At 40.9% G+C, this 27,947-nt stretch overlaps 1 protein-coding gene across 2 annotated transcripts in view; it reads right to left on the bottom strand.

Annotated features, from left to right (window-relative positions):
- Positions 1-1,629: 1,629 nt before the first annotated feature.
- The window catches only part of LOC138642631 (biogenesis of lysosome-related organelles complex 1 subunit 4-like), a 49,425-nt gene continuing 23,107 nt past the window's right edge, over positions 1,630-27,947 (bottom strand). The window contains exons 3-4 of one of the 2 annotated variants that reach the window (XM_069730903.1): positions 10,601-10,741; positions 1,630-1,936 (exon numbers count right to left, since the gene is read on the bottom strand). In XM_069730903.1, coding sequence (XP_069587004.1) covers positions 1,847-1,936; positions 10,601-10,741 — 231 coding nt within the window. In that variant the 3' untranslated portion in view covers positions 1,630-1,846. The remainder of the gene's footprint in view (positions 1,937-10,600; positions 10,742-27,947) is intronic. The other variant, XM_069730902.1, reaches the window with a different exon arrangement.

Below are 27,947 nucleotides of genomic sequence, written 5' to 3'. Positions count from 1 at the left end.
ATGACTGCTTTGTACACTCTTGGCATTCTCTTGATGTGCTTCAAGAGGTAGTCACCGGAAATGGTTTTCACTTCACAGGTGTGCCCTGTCAGGTTTAATAAGTGGGATTTCTTGCCTTATAAAATGGGGTTGGGACCATCTGTTGTGTTGTGCAGAAGTCTGGTGGATACACAGCTGATAGTCCTACTGAATAGACTGTTAGAATTTGTATTATGGCAAGAAAAAAGCAGCTAAGTAAAGAAAAACGAGTGGCCATCATTACTTTAAGAAATGAAGGTCAGTCAGTCTGAAAAATTGGGCAAACTTTGAATGTGTCCCCAAGTGCAGTTGCAAAAACCATCAAGAGCTACAAAGAAGCTGTCTCACATGAGGACCGCCCCAGGAAAGGAAGACCAAGAGTCACCTCTGCTTCTGAGGATAAGTTTATCCGAGTCACCAGCCTCAGAAATCGCAGGTTAACTGCACCTCATATTAGAGACCAGGTCAATGCCACACAGAGTTTTAGCAGCAGACACATCTCTACAACAACTGTTAAGAGGAGACTTTGTGCAACAGGCCTTCATGGTAAAATAGCTGCTAGGAAACCACTGCTAAGGACAGGCAACAAGCAGAAGAGACTAGTTTGGGCTAAAGAACACAAGGAATGGACATTAGACCAGTGGAAATCTGTGCTTTGGTCTGACGAGTCCAAATTTGAGATCTTTGGTTCCAACCACCGTGTCTTTGTGCGACAGAAAAGGTGAACGGATGGACTCTACATGCCTGGTTCCCACCGTGAAGCATGGAGGAGGAGGTGTGATGGTGTGGGGATGCTTTGCTGGCAATACTGTTGGGGATTTATTCAAAAGTGAAGGCATACTGAACCAGCATGGCTACCACAGCATCTTGCAGCAGCATGCTATTCCATCCGGTTTGCGTTTACTTGGACGATCATTTATTTTTCAACAGGACAATAACCCCAAACACACCTCCAGGCTGGGTAAGGGCTATTTGACCAAGAAGGAGAGTCATGGGGTGCTAAGCCAGATGACCTGGCCTCCACAGTCATCAGACCTGAACCAAATCTAGATGGTTTGGGGCGAGCTGGACCGCAGAGTGAAGGCAAAAGGGTCAACAAGTGCTAAGCCTCTCTGGGAACTCCTTCAAGATTGATGGAAGACCATTCCCGGTCACTACCTCTTGAAGCTCATCAAGAGAATGCCAAGAGTGTGCAAAGCAATTATCAAAGCTAAAGGTGGCTACTTTGAAGAACCTAGAATATAAGACATATTTTCAGTCGTTTCCTTCAGTGTGAATTTACAATTTTCAAAGTCATGAAAATACAGAGAAAAAAAAAAAATCTTCAAATGAGAAGGTGTGTCCAAACTTTTGGTCTGTACTAATAGAGATATTATATATATATATATATATATATATATATATATATATATATATATATATATATATATATATATATATATACACACATACACACACACACACACGCAGTCCTGTTTGAGTTGTTTGAGGTGCATAAATAAACAAATTATCAGTTTGTTATAATATGCAGTATAAAATACATTTTACTAAAGAAAATTTAATTCCACAATCTATGAAGTTTTAAAAATACTCCCAGTGTCAGACACCTAGTTTAAGAATAACTCCATTTTAATATATTGAAATTGAACCACGACTTACTAATACTGATTTTTAATGGAAGACTTCGGTATTACAGTATATACAAAATTAAGATTTTTCTTTTCAATCTGGAAGACTAGTGTAGCAGTGATCAGTCTGCGATGTATAAAGTGCAATGCTGTATTGTCTGGGGCAATACCCTGAATCTCAGCCAACATAGTTCTTCTGCTCAGCTGCTGCTTGGGAAGTAGTCATCAGTACTGAACACTGTGGGAGGCTCATATCTTGCTTGCTGACTTCTCGGAGAAGATGCTGCTTTCTATTAAAACACAAACAGATTTTTTTTAAGAATCTTATTTATAGGATTGTTACAAATTTTAACAAAAATGTGTTATTAAAAGAAGTGCATGGTTCTGCCTCTTGAAATAGCATCTATGTATCTTGTCCGACAATGCTCGATGGCCTAAAGAGAGCGCTCCGTATGAACGGCATACTCCTGTAAGCTCACATTACAAACAGTTCATGAGCAACCACATGTGCACACGGGCTTCACTGCTATGATTGCTCGCTATTTAGCTGCCATCACACTAGCAGTATTTGGTCTGAATTTTACATCAGTATTTGTAAGCCAAAACCAGGAGTGGAACAGATAGAGGAAAAGTATAACAGAAACATGATCTGTGGTCATAATAAATGGACAGGTCTTACATTTTTACATTTACAAAACCTGTCCATTTATAATGACCATGGACAAGATAAAGATCCCCAATTCACATCAGGACTACAAGATCCCAGGTGTCATGATCCAGTTCTGAGATTATGTTCAGCTCTTGTCTCTGGACTGGTCATGTGGGAGTTAATCCTCTCTGCCTCACCCTGGAGCTGGCTGAACTATTTAAGTCCTCTGTAGCCATTGGGCCAGTGTCAGCTATAGTTCATGCTGCAAGGTTTGAGCTCCTGACCTGATCCCTGTTAATGTGTTCCTGTTTGCCTCTGACTGCTTACACCCGTTTATGACTTGTTCTGACCTTTGGCCTGTACCCCGACTCCGTCTCTGTCTCACGTTTTGGTTACCACGTTCCCGGTAGGTTCTGACATCTTGCTTGTCCCCGACGATTCTCTGCTCGCCCCTTCTGTACCGTGCTGCTATCTCCGTGTATGACCTTGGCTTGTTTCATGTCCCTTTCATTACCTGTGACACCTGTGTTGTTGTTCAGTGTTGCTGTGCTGTGTGTGCAACCTCTTTTCCTTAGCCAGCACCCCCTGGTGGAGATTGCTCTATACTGCACTGCAGCAGCACATCACACCAGGTACTTTCAGCTGCATCACATCTAATGTGGTGTACTTAATTATTTGTACTAAATGTCCAACTGGGGGTCTGTATGTGGGGGAGACAGGGCAAAAGCTTAGAACAAGAATCAATTCTCACCGCCACACAATAAGAGAAAAAAGAATGGATCTACCTGTGGCAATACATTTTTGTCTCCTAAATCATAACATTATGGACATGAAATTACTTGTGTTAAAAGGTAACTTTAAATCTCAGAGAGACAGAAGAGTCTGGGAATATAAACTGATGACGACCTTTGACAGTCTTAGTGGAGGAATGAATGTGTCGCACGGATTTATGTCTTTTTACATCAACTAAGGAACTTGCCCCTCAGACTATGAGGGGTCATCACAACAGAACTTACCCCAATCAAAGAACAATAAAACAATCCTTATCTAAGAACTGGCCCAATATTTATGGACATAACTGTTTATCACTCATGGAAATTCTGCTTCATGTCACCTGTCCATGGTTTTTCCTTTTTTTTTTCTTCTGTGCTATGTTGTGCATAAATATGTGATTCTTCAGACTTTCTTTTAGTCTTTGCCTGATGAAGAGACCTGTGTAGTCTCAAAAGCTTGCAATTTGTTACCATCTTTTCAGTTAGCCATTAGGCCGGCGTCACACTAGCGAGTTTTACGGACGTATGAGCGCAGAAAATACGTCCGTAAAACTCGCAAAACAAACGTCCCAATTATTCTCTATGCCCCTGCTCCTATCTGCTGTATTTTACTGATCAGTATTATACGGCTTTCAACGGCCGTAGAAAATCGCAGCATGCTGCGTTTGTCACCGTATTGCACAAAAAAAACGCCAATGAAAGTCTATGGAAGCCCCAAAAATACGGATTACACACGGACCAGCAGTGTGACTTGCGAGAAATACGCAGCGGTGTTAGAGAGAAAAGCCGGCAATTCAGTGCGGTGTACAGTAAAATCACACTGACAGCTTACAGTAGAATAGGTAGAATAAATGTGTACACACATATATATATATATATTCATTCTATGTCAGTGAGACACATATATGTATATATATTACTTCATACAGCGCTAGATAGCTTTAAAGCCGGTAATGCAATTACCGGCTTTTGCTATCTCCTTCCTAAACCCGACATGATATGAGACATGGTTTACATACAGTAAACCATCTCATATCACCATTTTTTTTGCATATTCCACACTACTGTTAGTAGTGTGTATATGCAAAATTTGGCCGTTCTAGCTATTAAATTAAAGGGTTAAATGGCGTGGGCTCCCGCGCAATTTTCTCCGCCAGAGTAGTAAAGCCAGTGACTGAGGGCAGATACTAATAGCCTGGAGAGGGTCCACGGTTATTTCCTGTATTTTCAAAAATATGCAATCACAGGACAGATTAGCAAAAGTGGCTCAGGTGTTTGGTGGTATTGGTCTGGATCCAGTGGGGAGTGGTGATTTCGCCACATGTATGAACTAGAGAAATTAATGAAAACTGAAACGAAACTATGGTGGAATTACACCACTCTAGAAAATTACCTAACGAAAGAAATGATTCCTAGAGGTCTGAGGATCAAAAAAATCTCAACAACTTCTTACTCTGATGAGTTTAATAAAGAGTGGAATCAGATCCTCACGGACTGTTCCTTCAGTTTAATGAAACTCCTGATTACAAATGAAGAGCACAAATTGAAATTTAATAGCTAGAACGGCCAAATTTTGCATATACACACTACTAACAGTAGTGTGGAATATGCAAAAAAAAATCGTGATATGAGATGGTTTACTGTATGTAAACCATGTCTCATATCATGTCGGGTTTAGGAAGGAGAAAGCAAAAGCCGGTAATTGAATTACCGGCTTTAAAGCTATCTAGCGCTGTATGAAGTAATAATATATATACATATATGTGTCTACTGATAGATATATATACATCAGTAGACACATATGTATATATATTATTACTTCATACAGCGCTAGATAGCTTTAAAGCCGGTAATTCAATTACCGGCTTTTGCTCTCTCCTTCCTAAAACCCGACATGATATGAGACATGGTTTACATACAGTAAACCATGTCATATCACCATTTTTTAAAGGGTTAAATGGCAGAAAAAATTGGCATGGGCTCCCATATACAGTATATATGTTTTTTTGTTTACACACATGGATCCCTTGTATAGCCGTATGTTGGTTTTGCAAGCCTGCGAGAAAAACACGCAGTACGGATGCCATACGGATTAGATACGGAGGATGCCATGCGCAAAAAACGCTGAAACACCCTGCCTACGGAGGAGCTACGGACCACTATTTTGGGGACTTTTCAGCGTATTACGGCCGTAATATACGGACCGTATTGTCTTACGCTGAGTGTGACTCCAGCCTTAAAGGGACTCTGTCACCTGAATTTGGCGGGACTGGTTTTGGGTCATATGGGCGGAGTTTTGGGGTGTTTGATTCACCCTTTCCTTACCCGCTGGCTGCATGCTGGCTGCAATATTGGATTGAAGTTCATTCTTTGTCCTCCATAGTACACGCCTGCGCAAAGCAATCTTGCCTTGTGCAGGCATGTACTACGGAGGACAGAGAATGAACTTCAATCCAATATTGCAGCCAGCATGCAGCCAGCGGGTAAGGAAAGGGTGAATCAAACACCCCAAAACTCCGCCCATATGACCCAAAACCAGTCCCGCCAAATTCAGGTGACAGGTTCCCTTTAAAAGGTATCAACCACTGAGGACTCAATTCTAAATATTTTTCCATATTTCTCAGGCTTTCAAGGAGAAATGCATGCACAGCATGTCCTGGCTTCACCCTTAAATAAGGGTCACCTGATTCACACCTGTTTCTTCAAATAATGATTGACCTCACTAATTGAACTCCACACTGCTATTATTTTGAACACACCCCCTATAAATTAATTATCCTAATACACAGAGTCAAAAACATACAAATCATGACTGCACCAACTGGTAAATTGTTTGACATGTGGTAATATAATTTGTACCAAAACCATGATTAATCTGATTAGTCATATTGGACTGCTGTTATTTTAACCCCTTTCTACCGTTGGACGTACTATTCCGTCCATGTGGGGTGGACCTTACTTCCCAAGGACGGAATAGTACATCCAGCGCAATCAGCCGCGCTCACTGGGGGAGCGCAGCCGAGTGTAAGCTGACTATCGCAGCTGACATCCGGCACTATGTGCCAGGAGCGGTCACGGACCGCCCCCGACACATTAACCCCCGGCACACTGCGATCAAACATGATCGCAGTGTTCCGGCGGTATAGCGAAGCATCGCACAGGGAGGTGGCTCCCTGCCGGCTTCCCCGAGACCCTCAGAGCAACACGATGTGATCGCGTTGCTCCGAGGGTCTCTTACCTCCTCCTCCCTGCAGCAGGCCCGGATCCAAAATGGCTGCAGGGCTGCATCCGGGTCCTGCAGGGAGGTGACTTCACAGCGCCTGCTCAGAGCAGGCGCCGTGAAGCCTCCAGGCGTGCACGTCAGTGCACAGCAAAGTGTTAGATCAGCGGTCACTTTACTGTGTTAAATTCTTAACCCCTTTACCCCCAGGGTGGTTTGCACGTCAATGACCAGGCCAATTTTTACAATTCTGACCACTGTCCCTTTAGGAGGTTATGATTCTGGAACGCTTCAACGGATCCCAGTGATTCTGACACTGTTTTCTCGTGACATATTGTACTTCATGATAGTGGTAAAACTTCTTTGATATTACCTGCGTTTATTTGTGAAAAAAACGGAAATTTGGCGAAAATTTTGCAATTTTCCAACTTTGACATATCTCTGATTTAATTGCATAAAAATTCACACAAAATATTTAATAAGTAACATTCCCCACATGTCTACTTTACATCAGTACAATTTTGGAACCAAAATTTTTTTTTGTTAGGGAGTTATAAGGGTTAAAAGTTGACCAGCAATTTCTCATTTTTACAACACCATTTTTTTTTTTTTTTTAGTGACCACATCTCATTTGAAGTAATTTTGAGGGGTCTATATGATAGAAAATAAAGTAAGACACCATTCTAAAAACTGCACCCTTAAAGGTGCTCAAAACCACATTCAAGAAGTTTATTAACCCTTCAAGTGTTTCACAGAAATTTTTGGAATGTTTAAATTTTTTTTTCACAAAATTTATTCAGCTCCAATTTGCTTTATTTTACCAAGGGTAACAGGAGAAAATGGACCCCAAAAGTTGTTGTACAGATGGTCCTGAGTACGCCGATACCCCATATGTGGGGGTAAACCACTGTTTGGGCACATGGCAGAGCTCGGAAGGGAAGGAGCGCCATTTGACTTTTCAATGCAAAATTGACTGGACTTGAGATGAGACGCCATGTTGCGTTTGGAGAGCCACTGATGTGCCTAAACAAGGAAACCCCCCACAAGTGACACCATTTTGGAAAGTAGACCCCCTTAGGAACTTATCTAGAGGTGTGGTGAGCACTTTGACCCACCAAGTGCTTCACAGAAGTTTATAATGCAGAGCCATAAAAATAAAACAAAAATTTTTTCCCACAAAAATTATTTTTTAGCCCCAGTTTTGTATTTTCCCGAGGGTAACAGGAGAAATTGGACCCCAAAAGGTGTTGTCCAATTTGTCCTGAGTACGCCGATACCCCATATGTTGGGGTAAACCCCTGTTTGGGCACACGGAAGAGCTCGGAAGGGAAGGAGCACGGTTTTACTTTTTCAACGCAGAATTGGCTGGAATTGAGATCGGACGCCATGTCGCGTTTGGAGAGCCCCTGATGTGCCTAAACAGTGGAAACCCCCCCAATTATAACTGAAACCCTAATCCAAATACACCCCTAACCCTAATCCCAACTGTAACCCTAACCACACCTCTAACCCAGACACACCCCTAACCATAGTCCCAACCCTATTCCCAACCGTAAATGTAATCCAAACCCTAACTTTAGCCCCAACCCTAACTGTAGCCTTAACCCTAGCCCCAACCCTAACCCTAACGGGAAAATGGAAATGAATACATTTTTTAAATCAAACCCCCTTTCATCACCCCATTAGTTAGGGAAAAATTAAAAAATTTACTTATATAGTGGGTTTTTTATGATTGGCAGCCGTCACACACTGAAAGACGCTTTTTATTGCAAAAAATATTTTTTGCGTTATCATATTTTGAGAGCTATAATTTTTCCATATTTGAGTCCACTGAGTCATGTGAGGTCTTGTTTTTTGCGGGACGAGTTGACGTTTTTATTGGTAACATAAGCAATGCAAAAATAATTATTTTTTCTATAAAATAGTTTTTATCGTATAAAAGCGCCAAAACATAAAAAAATGATATAAGTTAGGTATTGCTGTAATCGTACTGACCCGAAGAATAAAACTGCTTTATCCATTTTACCAAACGCGGAACGGTATAAACGCCTCCCCCAAAAGAAATTCATGAATAGCTGGTTTTTGGTCATTCTGCCTCACAAAAATAGGAATAAAAAGCGATCAAAAAAAGTCACGTGCCCGAAAATGTTACCAATAAAAACGTCAACTCGTCCCGTAAAAAACAAGACCTTACATGACTCTGTGGACTAAATATGGAAAAATTATAGCTCTCAAAATGTGGTAACGCAAAAAATATTTTTTGCAATAAAAAGCGTCTTTTAGTGTGTGACTGCTGCCAATCATAAAAATCCACTAGAAAACCCGCTATAAATAGTAAATCAAACCCCCCTTCATCACCCCCTTAGTTAGGAAAAAATAAAAAAAAAATTATTTCCATTTTCCCATTAGGGTTAGGGCTAAGGTTGGGCTAAAGTTAGAGTTTGGATTACATTTACGGTTGGGAATAGGGGTGTGGTTAGGGCTACCGTTGAGATTAGGGGTATGTTTGGATTAGGGTTTCAGTTATAATTGGGGGGTTTCCACTGTTTAGGCACATCAGGGGCTCTCCAAACGTGACATGGCGTCCGATCTCAATTCCAGCCAATTCTGCATTGAAAAAGCAAAACAGTGCTCCTTCCCTTCCAAGCTCTCCCGTGCGCCCAAACAGGGTTTACCCCAAAATATGGGGTATTAGCATACTCAGGACACATTGGACAACAACCTTTGGGGTCCAATTTCTCCTGTTATCCTTGGGAAAATACAAAACTGGGGGCTAAAAAATATTTTTTGTGGGGAAAAAAAAAAACACGATTTTTTTATTTTCACGGCTCTGCGTTATAAACTGTAGTGAAACACTTGGGGGTTCAAAGCTCTCACAACACATCTAGGGGGTCTGCTTTCCAAAATGGTGTCACTTGTGGGGGGGTTTCAATGTTTAGGCACATCAGGGGCTCTCCAAACGCAACATGGCGTCCCATCTCAAGTCCAGTCAATTTTGCATTGAAAAGTCAAATGGCGCTCCTTCCCTTCCAAGCTCTCCCTTGCACCCAAACAGTGGTTTACCCCCACAAATGGGGTATCGGCGTACTCAGGACAAATTGTACAACAACTTTTGGGGTCCAATTTCTGCTCTTACCCTTGGGAAAATAAATAATTGGGGCGAAAAGATCATTTTTGTGAAAAAATATGATTTTTTATTTTTACGGCTCTGCAGTATAAACTTCTGTGAAGCATTTGGCGGGTCAAAGTGCTCACCACACATCTAGATAAGTTCCTTAGGAGGTTTACTTTCCAAAATGGTGTCACTTGTGGGGGGTTTCAACATTTAGGCACATCAGGGGCTCTCCAAACGCAACAAGGCGTCCCATCTCAAGTCCAGTCAATTTTGCATTGAAAAGTCAAATGGCGCTCCTTCCCTTCCGAGCTCTCCCTTGCGCCCAAACAGTGGTTTACCCCCACAAATGGGGTATCGGCGTACTCAGGACAAATTGTACAACAACTTTTGGGGTCCATTTTCTCCTGTTACTCTTGGTAAAATAAAAACAGATTGGAGCTGAAGTAAATTTTTTGTGAAAAAAAGTTAAATGTTCATTTTTATTTAAACATTCCAAGAATTCCTGTGAAACACTTGAAGGGTTAATAAACTTCTTGAATGTGGTTTTGAGCACCTTGAGGGGTGCAGTTTTTAGAATGGTGTCACACTTGGGTATTTTCTATCATATAGACCCCTCAAAATGACTTCAAATGAGATGTTGTCCCCCCAAAAAAATGGTGTTGCAAAAATGAGAAATTGCTGGTCAAATTTTAACCCTTATAACTCCCTAACAAAAAAAATGTTGGTTCCAAAATTGTGCTGATGTAAAGTAGACATGTGGGAAATGCTACTTATTAAGTATTTTGTGTGACATATCTCTGTGATTTAATTGCATAAAAATTCAAAGTTGGAAAATTGCGAAATTTTCACCAAATTTCTGTTTTTTTCACAAATAAACGCAGGTAATATCACAGAAATTTTACCACCATCATGAAGTACTATATGTCACGAGAAAACAGTGTCAGAATCACCAGGATCCGTTGAAGCGTTCCAGAGTTATAACCTCAAAGGGACAGTGGTTAGAATGGTAAAAATTGGCCTGTCATTAACGTGCAAACCACCCTTGGGGGTAAAGGGGTTAAACGCTACTGTACAAAGTTTTGTTGAAATGCTTATTCACAGCTCTCTGTGTATTTTGATGCCTATATATACACACATCTACTATTGCACCGATAACGATATCCAACGCAAGTAATAATCATTTCTTCAGGTACTCACAGAAGGAGAAAAGAGGGGTGAAGAACTGAGATTCTGGAAGATTTTCTTGAGTGGATTAGGAAACGTCCCAAGGTTAGTTTCAGCCTGAGTAACCTGATCATCCATCTGAGCAACGTTGCTTCCAACCCTTTTCACAAAGGCCTGTTAAGAAATTAATATAATAGTACAACATTCACATAACCTTAAAAGAGTTGCCCACCATTAAGAATCGCAACAATTGTATAGATCACAAAAAAAAAAAAAGATTTTGAGTCCGACTTCAAAAAATATGGTAGTCTCTAACTATAAGATGCACCCCAAATATTGACGTGGGAAATAGCAGAAAAAATATTTTTTATAAAATGGGGGGTCAGTCTTATTGTTTGAATTTAAGGTAGCTTACCTGAGGGCTGGCGGTGGTACAGCAGGGTCACAGAAGGCATGGTTCCTTCCTCAGGAAGCCGGTGGCGTCAGAAGTGGGACAATGCTGCAGTCCCAGGGTGCGATGCTGCGGGTCCGGTGTCGGCGGCAAGGCAGAGCATGGAGCAGGGTCCCTTCCTCAGGATGTTGGCGGCAGAAAAGTGGCGATGCCGCAGCTTGATGTCCACAGTGAGCAGAGCCGAGTGCATCACTGGTTTCCCTACGGCCATCTTCCTGAAGCCGTGGGCCGCCAGAGGCTTCAGGAAAATGGTCGCTGGAGGTCGCACGTACGTAGTTTGAGATCTCGGTGGCCATTTTCCTGAAGCCTCCGCTACCCATGGCTTCAGGAAGATGGCCACAGGGAAACCGGTGATGCACTGGGCTCTGCTCACCATGGACACTGGGCTGTGGCGTCTCCACATTTCTGCCTCCGGCATCCTGAGGAAGCGACCTAGCTCAGGTGCACTCCGCACCGCCCACCGTCACAGCATCGCCACACCTCTGCCGCCTCTGGTTCTGCTGCTACACCACTGCCGCAACCCCCCGGTAAGCCTGCGTTTGCACTATAAGACGCCCCTCCCCCCATTTTCCTCCCAATTTTTTGGAGGGAAAAGGTGCGTCTTATAGTCTGAAAAATACAGTACTTGTAAGCCAAAACCAGTGGTAACATGTTTCTATTATACTTTTCCTCTGATTGTTCCACTCCTGGTTTTGGCTTACAAATACTGAACATGTGAACGTGGCCTAACATTATGGCTTTCACAAAGTTTGCAGCTTCAGTTTTTATAGTGGCAATTTGCAATAAGTCTAGATTGTTATGAAGAGAGAACAGATTAACTTAACAAAAAGAACCAAAAAAAAAGTCATTGATTTTGTGCCCTGCCACAAAATAACCTGCTTAAAGGGAATCTGTCAACAGGTTTTTGCTATGTAGTCTGAACACAAAAGGAGACAGAGGCTGAAACACAGAATTCAGGGATGTGTCACCGTTTACTAACTGAAGAATTGATCACTAATAGATCATTGCAGACTACACTACTTCGGCAATGCCCCCTCCCCCTGTGATAAGCAGCTCACTGTCTATGGACTTTGTACATGGAGAACCTGTTGTGGACAGGGTTAGCTTTCTCAGTTCTGCTTCATTCTGTGTGAACACAAGAAAAAAGGGAGAAAACCGAACTACAAGGATCAACACAGTAATAGAAAAAAAACACATGATAATGTATAAAGTAGTCCAAAAAACACTTTTATTGGTAACAAATAGGGACAAAAAAAAGGAGAAAGAGATGGCAATGTGGCGCTAGCCACACACAATGTGTATCAACCCACACAAACACCACATACACATACCAAGAATGTATAGATACTCAAATGTACATAATGTAAACAAAGAGAGACAATGACATATATCAAAAATATAATATATATATATATATATATATACAGTGGGGCAAAAAAGTATTTAGTCAGTCAGCAATAGTGCAAGTTCCACCACTTAAAAAGATGAGAGGCGTCTGTAATTTACATCATAGGTAGACCTCAACTATGGGAGACAAACTGAGAAAAAAAAATCCAGAAAATCACATTGTCTGTTTTTTTAACATTTTATTTACATATTATGGTGGATAATAAGTATTTGGTCAGAAACAAAATTTCATCTCAATACTTTGTAATATATCCTTTCTTGGCAATGACAGAGGTCAAACGTTTTCTGTAAGTCTTCACAAGGTTGCCACACACTGTTGTTGGTATGTTGGCCCATTCCTCCATGCAGATCTCCTCTAGAGCAGTGATGTTTTTGGCTTTTCGCTTGGCAACACGGACTTTCAACTCCCTCCAAAGGTTTTCTATAGGGTTGAGATCTGGAGACTGGCTAGGCCACTCCAGGACCTTGAAATGCTTCTTATGAAGCCACTCCTTCGTTGCCCTGGCGGTGTGCTTTGGATCATTGTCATGTTTAAAGACCCAGCCACGTTTCATCTTCAATGGCCTTGCTGATGGAAGGAGGTTTGCACTCAAAATCTCACGATACATGGCCCCATTCATTCTTTCATGTACCCGGATCAGTCGTCCTGGCCCCTTTGCAGAGAAACAGCCCCAAAGCATGATGTTTCCACCACCATGCTTTACAGTAGGTATAGTGTTTGATGGATGCAACTCAGTATTCTTTTTCCTCCAAACACGACAAGTTGTGTTTCTACCAAACAGTTCCAGTTTGGTTTCATCAGACCATAGGACATTCTCCCAAAACTCCTCTGGATCATCCAAATGCTCTCTAGTAAACTTCAGATGGGCCCGGACATGTACTGGCTTAAGCAGTGGGACACGTCTGGCACTGCAGGATCTGAGTCCATGGTGGCATAGTGTGTTACTTATGGTAGGCCTTGTTACATTGGTCCCAGCTCTCTGCAGTTCATTCACTAGGTCCCCCCGCGTGGTTCTGGGATTTTTGCTCACCGTTCTTGTGATCATTCTGACCCCACGGGGTGGGATTTTGCGTGGAGCCCCAGATCGAGGGAGATTATCAGTGGTCTTGTATGTCTTCCATTTTCTAATTATTGCTCCCACTGTTGATTTCTTCACTCCAAGCTGGTTGGCTATTGCAGATTCAGTCTTCCCAGCCTGGTGCAGGGCTACAATTTTGTTTCTGGTGTCCTTTGACAGCTCTTTGGTCTTCACCATAGTGGAGTTTGGAGTCAGACTGTTTGAGGGTGTGCACAGGTGTCTTTTTATACTGATAACAAGTTTAAACAGGTGCCATTACTACAGGTAATGAGTGGAGGAAAGAGGAGACTCTAAAAGAAGAAGTTACAGGTCTGTGAGAGCCAGAAATCTTGATTGTTTGTTTCTGACCAAATACTTATTTTCCACCATAATATGCAAATAAAATGTTAAAAAAACGGACAATGTGATTTTCTGGATTTTTTTTTCTCAGTTTGTCTCCCATAGTTGAGGTCTACCTATGATGTAAATTACAGACTCCTCTCATCTTTCTAAGTGGTGGAACTTGCACTATTGCTGACTGACTAAATACTTTTTTGCCCCACTGTACATATATATATACATATATATACACACACACACACACACATATATGTACACATATATATATACTCAATGTGGAATTTAAAATCCAACCAAATATGTATTAGCCCCGTTTTTAGTATGCCTAGGGGGTTAGATGTATATGGACTTCTAGTTGTATATTTGGATAGGGTTATGATAACTTTATTCCAATTTTAATTTTAAATGTGATTTTATTTTCTTCTAGATATATCCTCACATCTATCAAGAGTTACAACATAATCTGTCGATATATGGAGCATAACCACATGGAGGCTGAGATTGAATCTTTCTGCGCAAAATTATTACTATTATATTTTCTATTTTTTTATATAATTTTGTCATTGCTGTCGGCCAGTACAAAGCCTTAATAAAAGAAATGCAATATAAAAAAGAGTTGAGTCTGATGACCTACAAAATATACATGGACATTTGGCAATTTAATAGCACCTAGATGTATCGTTTGGCGATGATTTCTGGCTGTAACAGGCCGGGAATCTAGCTGAAGGGACATTGGTGGGCGGGGGTAGCCCGAAGAAGGTTATGTCCGCGTTACCAGAGTGCAAACCCATTAAGCCACATGATGCCTATGAGCCCAGAACACAGTGAAGCATAGTAGGAGGCAAATGTAAATATATGTACCGCTGGATAAAAGCAGGCTTATTACAAATTATAAATAATTTATATAAGTAAACCACAACCAAGATGGTGCTGCGGCACGGATGGGAGCCGAGTGCGCATGCGCAAGTGGAAGGTCACTATAGGGGACTTTGTATTGGCTAACAGGCTATGACTGAGTGCTGTGACGCTAGGACATGCGCAGTAAGGAGAAAGGAACGCCGATAATGGCGTCTTGTGTCCTCCATGTGGTGTGCACTGTGGGCGGCAGGGGAAGGTAACCTTATAGATATGAAATATTAATAACATATGATGAGTACATGAAATAATGAATAGAAAGAGGTACAGAATAAGAGAGACAAAAATATGTGTGAGGATATATAATAGTATTGTACATTAGCACTATGCACTTTAATGATGGCACAAAGAATATATCTATATACACATTTGAATATTTATGTATGAAGTAATAAGTTTTTCTGAATAATTATGTAAATGGTTGTAGATTATGTCTATAAAAACACTGCTATTGGTACCACTCACTGCTTGAAAAAGGCTCAGTGTGAGCCGAAACGTCGCACAGAGATGTGGGCTGAATAAACCTCACTGTTTTCACCCTGACAAGGATTTGGAGTGCTGCCTTCTTTTGCTTCTTTTTGGGTAGAGGATTGGACTACTCTACTCAGGAGGCCTGGCACCCGCTGGTGAGCAATTGTGCTGTTCCAATTCTATTTTCTATTTTTGTCTGGAAATGTATGCACAAATATGAACAATTACGTTGGTAATTTTTGCATAATCTACAACATAATTTTTTGCTTTGCAAGCCATTTTTTGTGTTCCATGGACAAAAGCACCATGGAACTAGGAGTATTTAATTATACACCTGAGGAGGAGGAACGGATACTTGGGGGCATTAATGGAGAAGCTATATTTTTGAGAACACCTACCACATTGGAGTTGAAACGCAAGTATGAAAGTGATGTGAAACGATTAACGAATCTACAACTACATATGATGACTCTGGGGCAGTATTATAAGGAAGGTAAAATCCCTAGGGGATTGAGATCAAATATACGTCCTAATCTTTTCCAAGGTAATGCGGTATATTGCTCCCGTTTTATGATGATCTCTAATAAATATGCAATGGACACTATTCTATTAAATATAGACTTTTTGCAAGTAGAGACCAAGAAATTGCAATTGAATATTGGAGAATCTGAGTGCAAGATAAAGGCATTGGTAACAGTGGAGGAGTGGAATGTATTTAAAGATAAAGTGGAGAAGGAGAGTGTTAAGTTGCGTAATGATTTGGAAGAAATCAAAAGGAGAAAGTGGAATAGAGATCTGGAGGATTATGAAAGTGGACAGATATACACATGGCAGAAGGAGAATAGTAAACCTACTTGGAAAAAGAAAGGTGGTTGTGTGGACAAATATGAAAGGGGTGATAATATATCAATGATCAATAATAACATTGTTCCCTATAGACCAGGACAGTACTATGGAAGGACAATCAAGCGCAAGAGGAGAGGAGGTAAACGCCACCGCCGGTACCAAAAGAAAACCAGAGAAGAACAGGTCACAGCCGCAGCGACAAGCAACGTCCAGAAAGAAGGATTAGAACTTGTGATCAATATATCAGATAAGGTATTAACCCCTCCGCAGGTCTCCATCCTTAGTAGAGGACTATCGTTTTCTCCTTGTTCACATACAAAGTGGTTTGATTTACGTATTGATATGGAGAGGTTCTTTAGGACAATCAAACTCAGAGAATGGTTCCAAGATAAGAATGTGATAAGTACAATAGGGAATAGCGAGTTTAGCTCTAAAAATCTGGGGTTGAGAAAAAGTGGTGATTTTGTGCCGCCTGTAAATTCTACCATTATAGATGCCTTTGAAAAAATAGTAAAAAGGGAAATTGAGGAAATTAGAGATGGAGTTTCTGACAAATTCAAACGACCGAATGTAACGAAAGAGGAATATGAGGCATTGCAGGAGCTTGTCCATGATGACGACATCATAATTAAACCCGCGGATAAGGGGGGTGCTGTCGTCATCATGGACAGGTCCAAGTATATTACAGAAATCAATAGACAACTTAGGGATGAAAATGTATATCAGAAATTAGAAAGTGATCCTAAATTTAACATAATGGAGGAGTTAAAAAGTTGCCTGAAAGATGCTTGGGAAAATAAAACAATTGATCAGGAATTGATGGACTATCTATATCTGGAATTCCCCAGGACTCCAGTGTTATACATAACCCCAAAGATTCATAAATCCTTGGTCGACCCACCTGGGCGACCAATAGTGTCAGGGGTGGATTCAGTTTTTAGTCGGATAGGCACATTTCTGGATAGGATTCTCAACCCCATTGCCAAAAAAGCAAGTTCATATATCAAAGATACTACTGACTTTTTAAATAAATTGGAGTCGGTTGAGTTGAGGGGGGAGGTGATTATGGCATCAATTGATGTCACCTCACTCTACACCTCAATCGAGCATACCTCTGGGATAAAAGCTGTTGAGAAAAAGTTGGATAGTATTGAAATATCAAACGCAGGCAAAGTATTCATAAGAAAACTATTGGAAATAATTTTGAATCGGAGCCATTTCCTGTTTGGAGATACATACTATACACAAAAACGCGGTACAGCGATGGGGGCCAATATGGCCCCCGCGTACGCAAACCTGGTCATGAGTGTCTTGGAGGAGGACCTCGTCTATGTGTCCCACCACTTCCGGCATGTGCTGGTGTGGTGGAGATACATAGACGATGTCTTCCTCCTATGGAGTGGCACAGAAAAAGAACTTGAGGACTTCCATCAATATTTGAACATAATCGATGAGACCATTAAATTCACATTAATCTCCTCTAAGAAAGATTTACAGTTCTTGGATGTCTTGGTTAGACAGACTAATGGAGAACTGGTAACCACTTTGTTTGTAAAAGAAACAGATAGAAATAATCTATTGACATATGACAGCCAGCACCCTCGTAGTATGGTCAGATCAATCCCGTTAAGCCAACTACTAAGGGTACGTAGGATTGTCAAAAAAGATGAGGATGTAGATGGAGTTATGGATACCCTGGTAAAGAAATTTATGAAGAGGGGTTACCCACGAGAAATAATGAACAGAGCAAAAGATATGGTCCGGAAAAAGGATAGAAAAGTATTATTATTGGGGAGTGAACAAAAAACAAAAAAACCTCTAAGTAGAATACCATGTGTAATGACGTACACGGAAGAAAGTGGTAGAATAGCAGAAATAATTAGAAAACATTGGGGAATGCTGGGAAATTGTCTACCAAGTATAAAAGAATTTAGGGAGCCCCCATTGTTTTCATATCGCAGAGGTAAAAGTATTAAAGACCATGTGGTCAAGTCTGACATTGTTGTCTGACAACTATTTTTTAAAGGACCAATCACTGGGACAAGTAAGAAAGGTTGCTTCCCATGTTTGTCATGTGTGAATTGTGCCCACATGTTGAAAGGTTCTGTATTCAAACACCCAGATTCAAATAAAATATATACACTCAAGCAATTTTTAACATGTAACTCCGATCATGTAGTTTATTTGCTAGAATGTCCATGTAAATTGTGGTACGTAGGGGACACGACGTGCGAGCTAAAAGTGCGTATCAATAATCACCGACATTCAATTAGAAAAAAACGACTTGACCTGCCGGTCTCTAAACACTTCACGGAATTAGGACATAAAGAAAAGGACTTAAAATTCCGAATAATAGACAAAATCCCCATTCAGAGAAGAGGAGGGGACAGAGTCTCCCTTCTAAAAAAAACAAGAACTAAAATGGATCTATGAATTAAATACGTTAAAACCGAAAGGACTCAATGTGGAATTTAAAATCCAACCAAATATGTATTAGCCCCGTTTTTAGTATGCCTAGGGGGTTAGATGTATATGGACTTCTAGTTGTATATTTGGATAGGGTTATGATAACTTTATTCCAATTTTAATTTTAAATGTGATTTTATTTTCTTCTAGATATATCCTCACATCTATCAAGAGTTACAACATAATCTGTCGATATATGGAGCATAACCACATGGAGGCTGAGATTGAATCTTTCTGCGCAAAATTATTACTATTATATTTTCTATTTTTTTATATAATTTTGTCATTGCTGTCGGCCAGTACAAAGCCTTAATAAAAGAAATGCAATATAAAAAAAGAGTTGAGTCTGATGACCTACAAAATATACATGGACAATTGGCAATTTAATAGCACCTAGATGTATCGTTTGGCGATGATTTCTGGCTGTCGTTGTCCATACGATTACGCAGATACCAAACAAGCATTTTATTTTTCATTTAAGTGGTGAAGAGAAAAATATTCCTTGCGTTACCATTTGCCTGGAACCATAGCATTTTAAATTTCTTTGTCAATGGGGCTGTGTAAGGGTAATTGTTTTGTACACGGTGCTGCCATTTTTATTGATACTACTTAGAGGTAGACACAAGGTTTTGATCGCGATCGCCCATTATTGCAATGTTCCATTGGCCTAGTAAAAAACGTAATTCTGTTTCGATTATTTTCTTGTTACATCGTTTACGAATTGGGTTCATTTATAGCTTGATAGATAGGAGAACGGATTTTACGAACGCAACGATATCAAATGTGTGTATTTTTTTTATTTTTAATGTGGGAGAAAGTGGATGATTTGGATTTATGCTTTTTGTCTCTCCATATTTTTAACGCCATCACAACCTTTGACATACCCACACATCCCGGTCGCATAAGGGTCCACAACCTTTGACGTATAGGTACATCATAGTGATCTTGTGGGGAACAGGAGCTGTGCCTGCGCAATCACCACCACAAGCTCAGCTTACATAATAGCAAAGACACAGTTCAGACAGCCAGGAGCTGTGCCCACACCAACTCTGGCTGTTTAACCTTCTCAATGCTGCGATTGGTATCGATCACAGCATTTGGGAAGCTAGGAGAGGGAGGGGCTACCTCTTACTTCCAATCGATGCCACCCACGAAGTCATTGCAAGGTCCCAATCATTGCCATTCCAACGTGAAGTCTTTTAAAGGCTTTTGTCAATGTAATACTGATTGGTATAAAGCATTGAAATGCTAGTGCGTAGCAATGCATTATACCAGAAATTAGGGTAATGAAAGTCAAAGTCCCATAGAGGGATTAAGTACATTTTTTTTGTAAATCTCTATATAAATATATAAAAAAATAAATAAATAATATCATACCAATAAATTTATGTAAAAACAAAACAAAAACGTACACATTTGGTATCGCCGTGTTCGGAATGACGACCTATTAAAAAAAAAAAAAAAAGTGTCAATCTAGTTATCCCTTTCAGTCAATACTGTAAAAAATATATATAAAAAAAGGCAAAAAAAAAAAAACTATGGTTTTTCATTATATTGTCGAACAAAAGTGGAATAAAACATGATTAAAAAGACAAATAGAAAAAAAAAATAAGCCGCCATTCAGCTCCATCAGCAGAGAAAAAAAAAAAAAGCTATAGCTCTCAGAATAAAGCGATGCAAAACAAATTCTTTTTTCTATAAAATTGCTTTTACAAAATAAAACCTTCAAAATACAGGGAAAACCCCCCCCCCCCACAATTCCTGAATTGACGGTTTTTGTTCAATATGCCTCACAAAAAATTAGAATAGAAAGCAAAAACAAGTCCTCACATGACTGTCGGCAGACATACAGAAAAATGATAGCTTTCAGAATATGGCGACGCACAGTAAAAGGCATTTTTTTTTTTTGTGTGCAACAGCAGCCAAACATAAAAAAACAATATAAATTTGGTATCGCTGCAATCGCACAGACCCAAAGAATAAAGTAATCTATGGTAATTACTTATGCCACATGAGGAACAGCGTAAAAAATGAAAGAAACCAAATCTTCACCTGCCATTGATTTGTTCATTCTGCTTCCCAAAGATCACAGTAAGCCTCGGCGCATATTTATTCTGCGCTCTGAGCTGAGCGCTTACACATGGGTTTCCATGAAAGGCCGGGGTCCCATTAACATATGGCATCTGATGATTCTCATGTGAGAGAATCGGATGCGATATGCTAGTTTCTAGTGATGAGCGAGTATACTCGTTGCTCGGGTTTTCCGGAGCACACTCGGGTGATCTTCGAGTATTTGTTAGAGCTCGGAGATTTAGTTTTCGTCACCTCAGCTGAATGATTTACAGCTATTAGCCAGCTTCAATACATGTGGGGATTCCCTAGCAACCAGGCAACCCGCACATGTACTTAGGTTGGCTATTAGTTGTAAATCATTCAGCTGAGGTGACGAAAATGAAATCTCCGAACACTAACAAATACTTGGAGGTCACCCGAGCATGCTCAGGAAAACCCCAGCAACAAGTAGTCGCTCATCACTACTAGTTACCCTTGGCTCCTGCTCTGCTGCGATCGGGAGCCAAGTGTCAGTGCTTTGAGCCTCTCGCATAAGATCGCAGCACAGCTGCGGAGGAGACGGAGAAAATAATTTCTCCATCTCCTCTGCTGCTGGCGTCGGTAGGAATCACACTGCACTTGGGTGATATCGGACTGCAGTGCGATGTTTCGCACGCACCCATAGACTTATATGGGTTTGTGTGATCCGATTCTCAAGTGAAATCACAGCATGCTGCAATTGTTTTTGCATGCCAAATCGGCATGACAAAATCGTAGATGTGAGCTGAAACATTGGGGTGAGTGCAATCCAATGTTTTATTGGATTGCATGCGTCTGATTGCATCGCAAGTGGTAATAAGCCCTAACTCTCTTGATTCAGATGGAACCCCTGGCCGAAGATTCCCTATAATGAAGCAGATTTTGACTGTCTTGTGATCCAGTAGTGTCTGCCTTTTTAACCACTTCACGTCATCTGCCGCAAATGTACGGTGCATGTCGGAAACAGGTATCTGGAGCAGGCTCGCTGCATTAGGCAGGTGATGGCTGTGTGTTACAGCCAGAATCTGCCCTTTAGGCGGTGTTCATACTGCGTTAAAGCAGCCCGTTCAACGCATGCGTTAAAACGGACTGCGTTAACGCAAGTGCCGAAATGTGATCGCGCTAGCGCAGATAGAGCTAGCAGATGCTCTATCTGCGCTAGCAGTGACGAACCCGGAAACGCTGCAGCCGGCGTCCCAGGGTCCGTGACAGAATGACAGCACATCGCTAGTGCATGCCCATTATAACGCAGTCCTTCTAACGGACTGCCATAATGCAGTATGAACCCAGCCTAACCTGCGTGCACATCATTATCTCAATCCATTGGAGCGCCCGTGATGTGTTTGCTGCTCGCCGATGGGTTGTCATGACATGACAGCCGAGGGTCAGCTGATGACCCCCATGCTAGTCATTACAAAGGTCCTTTGAAACCCTGCCTGTGGCCAGGCTTAGAAAGAGATTGTGATTTCTGCTATATGCAGCGATGTTGTTGCATCGCTGCATGTAACAAGAGATATTGGACTTGAAAATGCGATCATTCTAAGCGCTAACAAAAACAGTAAAAACACAAAAAAAATAATACCTAAAACGTTAAATCAGCCCCCTTTTCCCCCATTGAAAATAAAGATATAACAAAAAATGCACATGTGGTATTGCCGGTTCCAGAAAAGTTCGATCTATCAAAATATAAAACAATTAACCTGATCAAAGTAAACACTGGAAACGGAAAAAAATCAAGAACACCAAGATTGTTTTTATGGTCGCAGCAATTCCACAAAAACGGCTGTAACAAGCAATTAAAAAGTCACATCTATCACAAAATGGTACTAAAAAAAACCAAAAAAAAAAAAAAAAACACAAAAAAAAACCAAAAAAAAAAAAAAAAAACACTTTGTCTCATCCCGCAATAAGCAAGCTACACAGCTCCGCTGGATGAAAAATAAAAATGTTAAGGGTCTCGGAAAATGGTGACACAAATCCCCTTCCCCCCATGATTTGTTTTCGCAAACATCTGATTTTTTTTTTCCCACCACTAAAATAATAATAAAACAAAAACTGGACAAGTTTGGAATTGCCGTTATTATACTGATGAGCAGAATCATACTGTGAAGTAATTTTTACCACAAAATGTACACAGTAAAAACAATTCCCCTCTCCCCCCCCCCCCAAAAAAAAAAAAGTCAATTGTGTGTTGCTTTTTTTTCTTCACAATTTCACATTGGATTTTCACATTTCGCATTTGGATTTTTTCCCCCCATTTTCCAGTACACTATGAGGTAAAATTAATGATTTCATTGAAAAGTACAACTTGTCCAGCAAAACACAAGCCCTCATATGCGGACAGAAAAATAAGAGTTATGGCTCTGGGAAGAAGTGGAGAAAAATCGGAAACGCAAAAACAGAAATTGGGTGCAGCATGATGAGGTTAAGCGTGCATAAAAGTGCAGAGGGTCACAGTTGTGTGCACCTCTGAAATGAAGGATATCACTGAACAGAGGCCAGGCGGAGTCCAGAGTAACTCTGCGGCCTCACTATAGTGAACGGATCCCCTGTCACGTCACTCAGAGATTTAGATGGAAATCCCAAAGTAAGTGCTCATCGTAGAGCACCAGATAAATGTGATAATTATGTAAAATGTTCCCAATAAAAGCGTCAACTCAATCCACAAAAAAAGCAAGTCCCCACTCAGGTCTGTCATCTGTTAACGGAAATATAGGGGCTTCCAAGTTACGTTCCACGTCAGAGACCTGGCATATGATGTAACTGTACGTCATATGTCAGAAAGGGGTTAAAGGGAACCTTGTCAGTAGAATCAACACTCCTAAATCGTCTATTTAGGCATGTAGGTCACCAGCTAAATAAAATGATATCTACCTTTAAAGGGAACCTGTCACCCCGAAAATCGCGGGTGAGGTAAGCCCACCGGCATCAGGGGCTTATCTACAGCATTCTGTAATGCTGTAGATAAGCCCCCGATGTAACCTGAAAGAGGAGAACAAGAGGTTAGATTATACTCACCCAGGGGCGGTCCCGCTGCTGGTCAGGTCAGATGGGTGTCTCTGGTCTGCTGCGGCGCCTCCCATCTTCATTCCAAGACGTCCTCTTCTGATCTTCAGCCACGGCTACGGCGCAGGCGTACTTTGTCTGCCCTGTTGAGGGCAGAACAAAGTACTGCAGTGCGCAGGCGCCGGAAAGGTCAGAGAGGCCCTGCGCTTGCACACTGCAGTACTTTGCTCTGCCCTCAACAGGCTGTAACCTGAGCAGCATTAGGTAGAGTCAGAAAGCGTGATTGCAGGGATGCTTCACTTCGCTTACCGGATGGAGGTTATGATAGTCACAGTTTTCTCTGCTGCAGAAATAGCAGAGCTCAGTTGTTGAGCTATGTATAATCCTGAACACACCACTGCTTTCTCTATACATTGTATAGTGAGAGAGCAGAGAAGCAGTCCTGGGGGCCTGGTTGGACTCCAAGGCATGAGGCTGCTTGCCTTTAAGTGATAAGCTTAGGGTGATAAAACACTGATTGTATTGAAACAACAAAACAGAGCCCAGTAAGTAACATCACTGCATTCAGGGTCTCTGACAGGAAGAGGTCAAAACTAAAGCAAACTGCTGGTTTACAGCAGACAGATTTATCTGTTACCATAAGCCTATGTGCACAGGTTCAGGATTTCTTGCAGAAATTTCCTGAGCAAAACCGGACATTTTCTGCAAGAAATCAGTATGCGGTTTTTTTCGCGTTCTTGATGCGTTTTTTTTTCCTGAAGCTTCCCAATGCATTAAATAGCAGGAAAAACGTTAACCGCAATGCGCTTTTTCGCGGAAAAAAACGCATCATGTGCACAAAAGTTGCGGAATGCATTCTAAATGATGGGATGCATAATGTATGCGCTTTTTATGCGTTTTTATAGCGAAAAAAACGTGAAAAATCCGCAATGTGTGCACACAGCCTAAGATGGGGGCACTTTACAGTTGTGGCCAAAAGTATTGACACCCCTGCAATTCTGTCAGATAATACTCAGTTCCTTCCTGAAAATGATTGCAATCACAAATTCTTCGTTATCATTATCTTCATTTAATTTGTCTTAAATGAAAAAACACAAAAGGAATTGTCCTAAAGCCAAATTGGATATAATTCCACACCAAACATAAAAAAGGGGTGGACAAAATTATTGGCACTGTTCGAAAAATCATGTGATGCTTCTCTAATTAGTGTAATTAACAGCACCTGTAACTTACCTGTGGCACCAAACAGGTGTTGGCAATAACTATATCACACTTGCAGCCAGTTGACATGGATTAAAGTTTACTCAACCGCTGTCCTGTGTCCTTGTGTGTACCACATTGAGCATGGAGAAAAGAAAGAAGACCAAAGAACTGTCTGAGGACTTCAGAAACCAAATTGTGAGGAAGCATGAGCAATCTCAAGGCTACAAGTCCATCTCCAAAGACCTGAATGTTCCTGTGTCTACAGTGTGCAGTGTCATCAAGAAGTGTAAAGCCCATGGCACTGTGGCTAACCTCCCTAGATGTGGACGGAAAAGAAAAATTGACAAGAGATTTCAACGCAAGATTGTGCGGATGTTGGATAAAGAACCTCAATTAACATCCAAACAAGTTCAAGCTACCCTGCAGTCCGAGGGTCAACAGTGTCAACCTGTACTATCCGTCGGCATCTGAATGAAAAGGGACTGTATGGTAGGAGACCCAGGAAGACCCCACTTCTTAGGGTATGTGCACACGTCAGGATTTCTTGCAGAAATTTTTATGACAAAAAAACTGACATTTCTGCCAGAAATCCGCATGCGTTTTTAACGCGTTTTTTCCCAAATGCATAGAATTGCGGGAAAAACGCAGAAAATCCGCAAAAATAATGAACATGCTCATTTTTTTTACCGAAATGCGTTTTTTTCGCGGAAAAAAACGCATCCATGTGCACAAAACATGCAGAATGCATTCTAAATGATAGAATGCATAATGTATGAGTTTTTAAGCTTGAAAAAAAACGCAAAAAAAAAAAACACGTGAAAAAACCTCAACGTGTGCACATAGCCTTACCCCGAGACATAAAAAAAGCCAGGCTGGAGCTTGCCAAAACTTACCTGAAAAAGCCTAAAACGTTTTGGAAGAATGTTCTCTGGTCAGATGAAACAAAAGTGGAGCTTTTTGGGCAAAGGCATTAACAGGGTTTACAGGAGAAAAAAAAAAAAAAAAAAAAGAGGCATTCAAAGAAAAGAACACGGTCCCTACAGTCAAACATGGCGGAGGTTCCCTGATGTTTTGAGGTTGCTTTGCTGCCTCTGGCACTGGACTGCTTGACCGTGTGCATGGCATTATGAAGTCTAATGACTACCAACAAATTTTGCAGAATAATGTAGGGCCTAGTGTGAGAAAGCCGAGTCTCCCTCAGAGGTCATGGGTCTTCCAGCAGGACAATGACCCAAAACACACTTCAAAAAGCACTAGAAAATGGTTTGAGAGAAAGCACTGGAGACTTCTAAGGTGGCCAGCAATGAGTCCAGACCTGAATCCCATAGAACACCTGTGGAGAGATCTAAAAATGGCAGTTTGGAGAAGGCACCCTTCAAATATCAGGGACCTGGAGCAGTTTGCCAAAGAAGAATGGTCTAAAATTCCAGCAGAGCATTGTAAGAAACTCATTGATGGTTACCGGAAGCGGTTGGTCGCAGTTATTTTGGCTAAAGGTTGTGCAACCAAGTATTAGGCGGAGGGTGCCAATACTGTTGTCTGGCCCATTTTTGGAGTTTTGTGTGAAATGATCAATGTTTTGCTTTTTGCTTCATTCTCTTTTGTGTTTTTTCATTTAAGACAAATTAAATGAAGATAATAATACCAAAGAATTTGTGTTTGCAATCATTTTCAGGAAGAAACTGAGTATTATCTGACAGAATTGCAGGGGTGTCAATACTTTTGGCCACAACTGTAAATGATCTAGCTCCAACCTGGGCAAACTGCATCTTGCGGTCTATATTCAGCCCCTTAACTATTCTTATCAATCCAAGCAAAGTATATCTATGCTTATCTAAATTCTAGGTTGAATAACAGGAGCAATATTACTACTACTTTTTTCAAGTTCATAAAAAGCAGTAAAATTAGATTAATTTGATAAGCCCCACCGTAACATGTATTACCAGAATAATAATATTCAGAATTAAGTTTGGCCCATTGGTTTGGACCTCCACAACAGTCATGGTCTCCACCGGATCAGCATGAGAAAATAATTGCAGATGTGCACTGCCCCATAGAGTAACACTGGTGCGAGTGCAAGCCGATTTTATATATCAGATTGCACTTAGGGCTGTGGAGTCAGCGCCTGAGTCCATTTTGGTGGAGTCGGTATAAAATGGACCGACTGACTCCTAAAATAAATAATACATTGGGTACAGTAGTACAATGCAGGATGTGCTGTAATTTTCATAAGAATTTGGGAAAGTTATGAAATGTCCTATAAATGTCTGCTCTGCTCCTGATCTAATGATCTCGGCTTTTAGTTGAGATGAATCTGTGCTGCACTTTATGAGCATGCTCAGTAGGGAGGCAGTGCTGTGGAGGAGGAGTCAGGGAAATTGAGGAGACGGCGGTTTGGCTTACCGACTGCATAGCACTGATTGCACTTGTCCAATTTATTCGCTAGTGCGAGCGAGCCCTTAGACTGATGGGAGGAGTGTTCAGCCGATTAAGGAGGAAGTCACCACCTCCATATTTATACTAAAAAACAAAAAACTGAGCAGCAACTCCTAAGGGCTCGTGCAGAAGATCAGATTTTCGGTCAGAGTGCAACCAGACAAAACATCGGATTGAACTCGAACCAATGTAATTGAATATGGCTGTGCACATGTCCAAGTTTTTCCTGGAAAAGAGTCTGTCAGAGGTAAAAAAAGAAAAAAAAATTGCAGCATCCGATATTTGGATAATCAATTTATATCACTGTAAGTCAGTGATTCAGTGGGAGGAAAAGAAAAAAAAAAAAAAAAAAAAAAAAGCGACTTCACTTGGATGACATCTGATTGCAGTGTAATTTTCAAAGACTGACAGAATGGAGATTTTTTTTTTCCATTTCGCCTCATATGAGAAAGTCGAATCACACTCGGATCAAATTGTGATCAGAGTTTTATCAGAGTGTGATTAGCATAATCGACTCGATTCTTTCAGATGAGAGGAAAAATAAACTGTTGTGTGACACTAGCATAAAAGGTGTGTGTACTCTATATAGCATTGGATCATACCTACCCATTACATTTGTAGGCTTCTTGCGTAGTAGAGGCATAGCTGATGGAAACAGTAAGGCCAAGTT

Source organism: Ranitomeya imitator, chromosome 6 (assembly GCF_032444005.1).
Source record: "Ranitomeya imitator isolate aRanImi1 chromosome 6, aRanImi1.pri, whole genome shotgun sequence".
NCBI classification, from domain to species: domain Eukaryota; kingdom Metazoa; phylum Chordata; class Amphibia; order Anura; family Dendrobatidae; genus Ranitomeya; species Ranitomeya imitator.
This window is presented reverse-complemented; position numbering and strand designations above follow the sequence as displayed.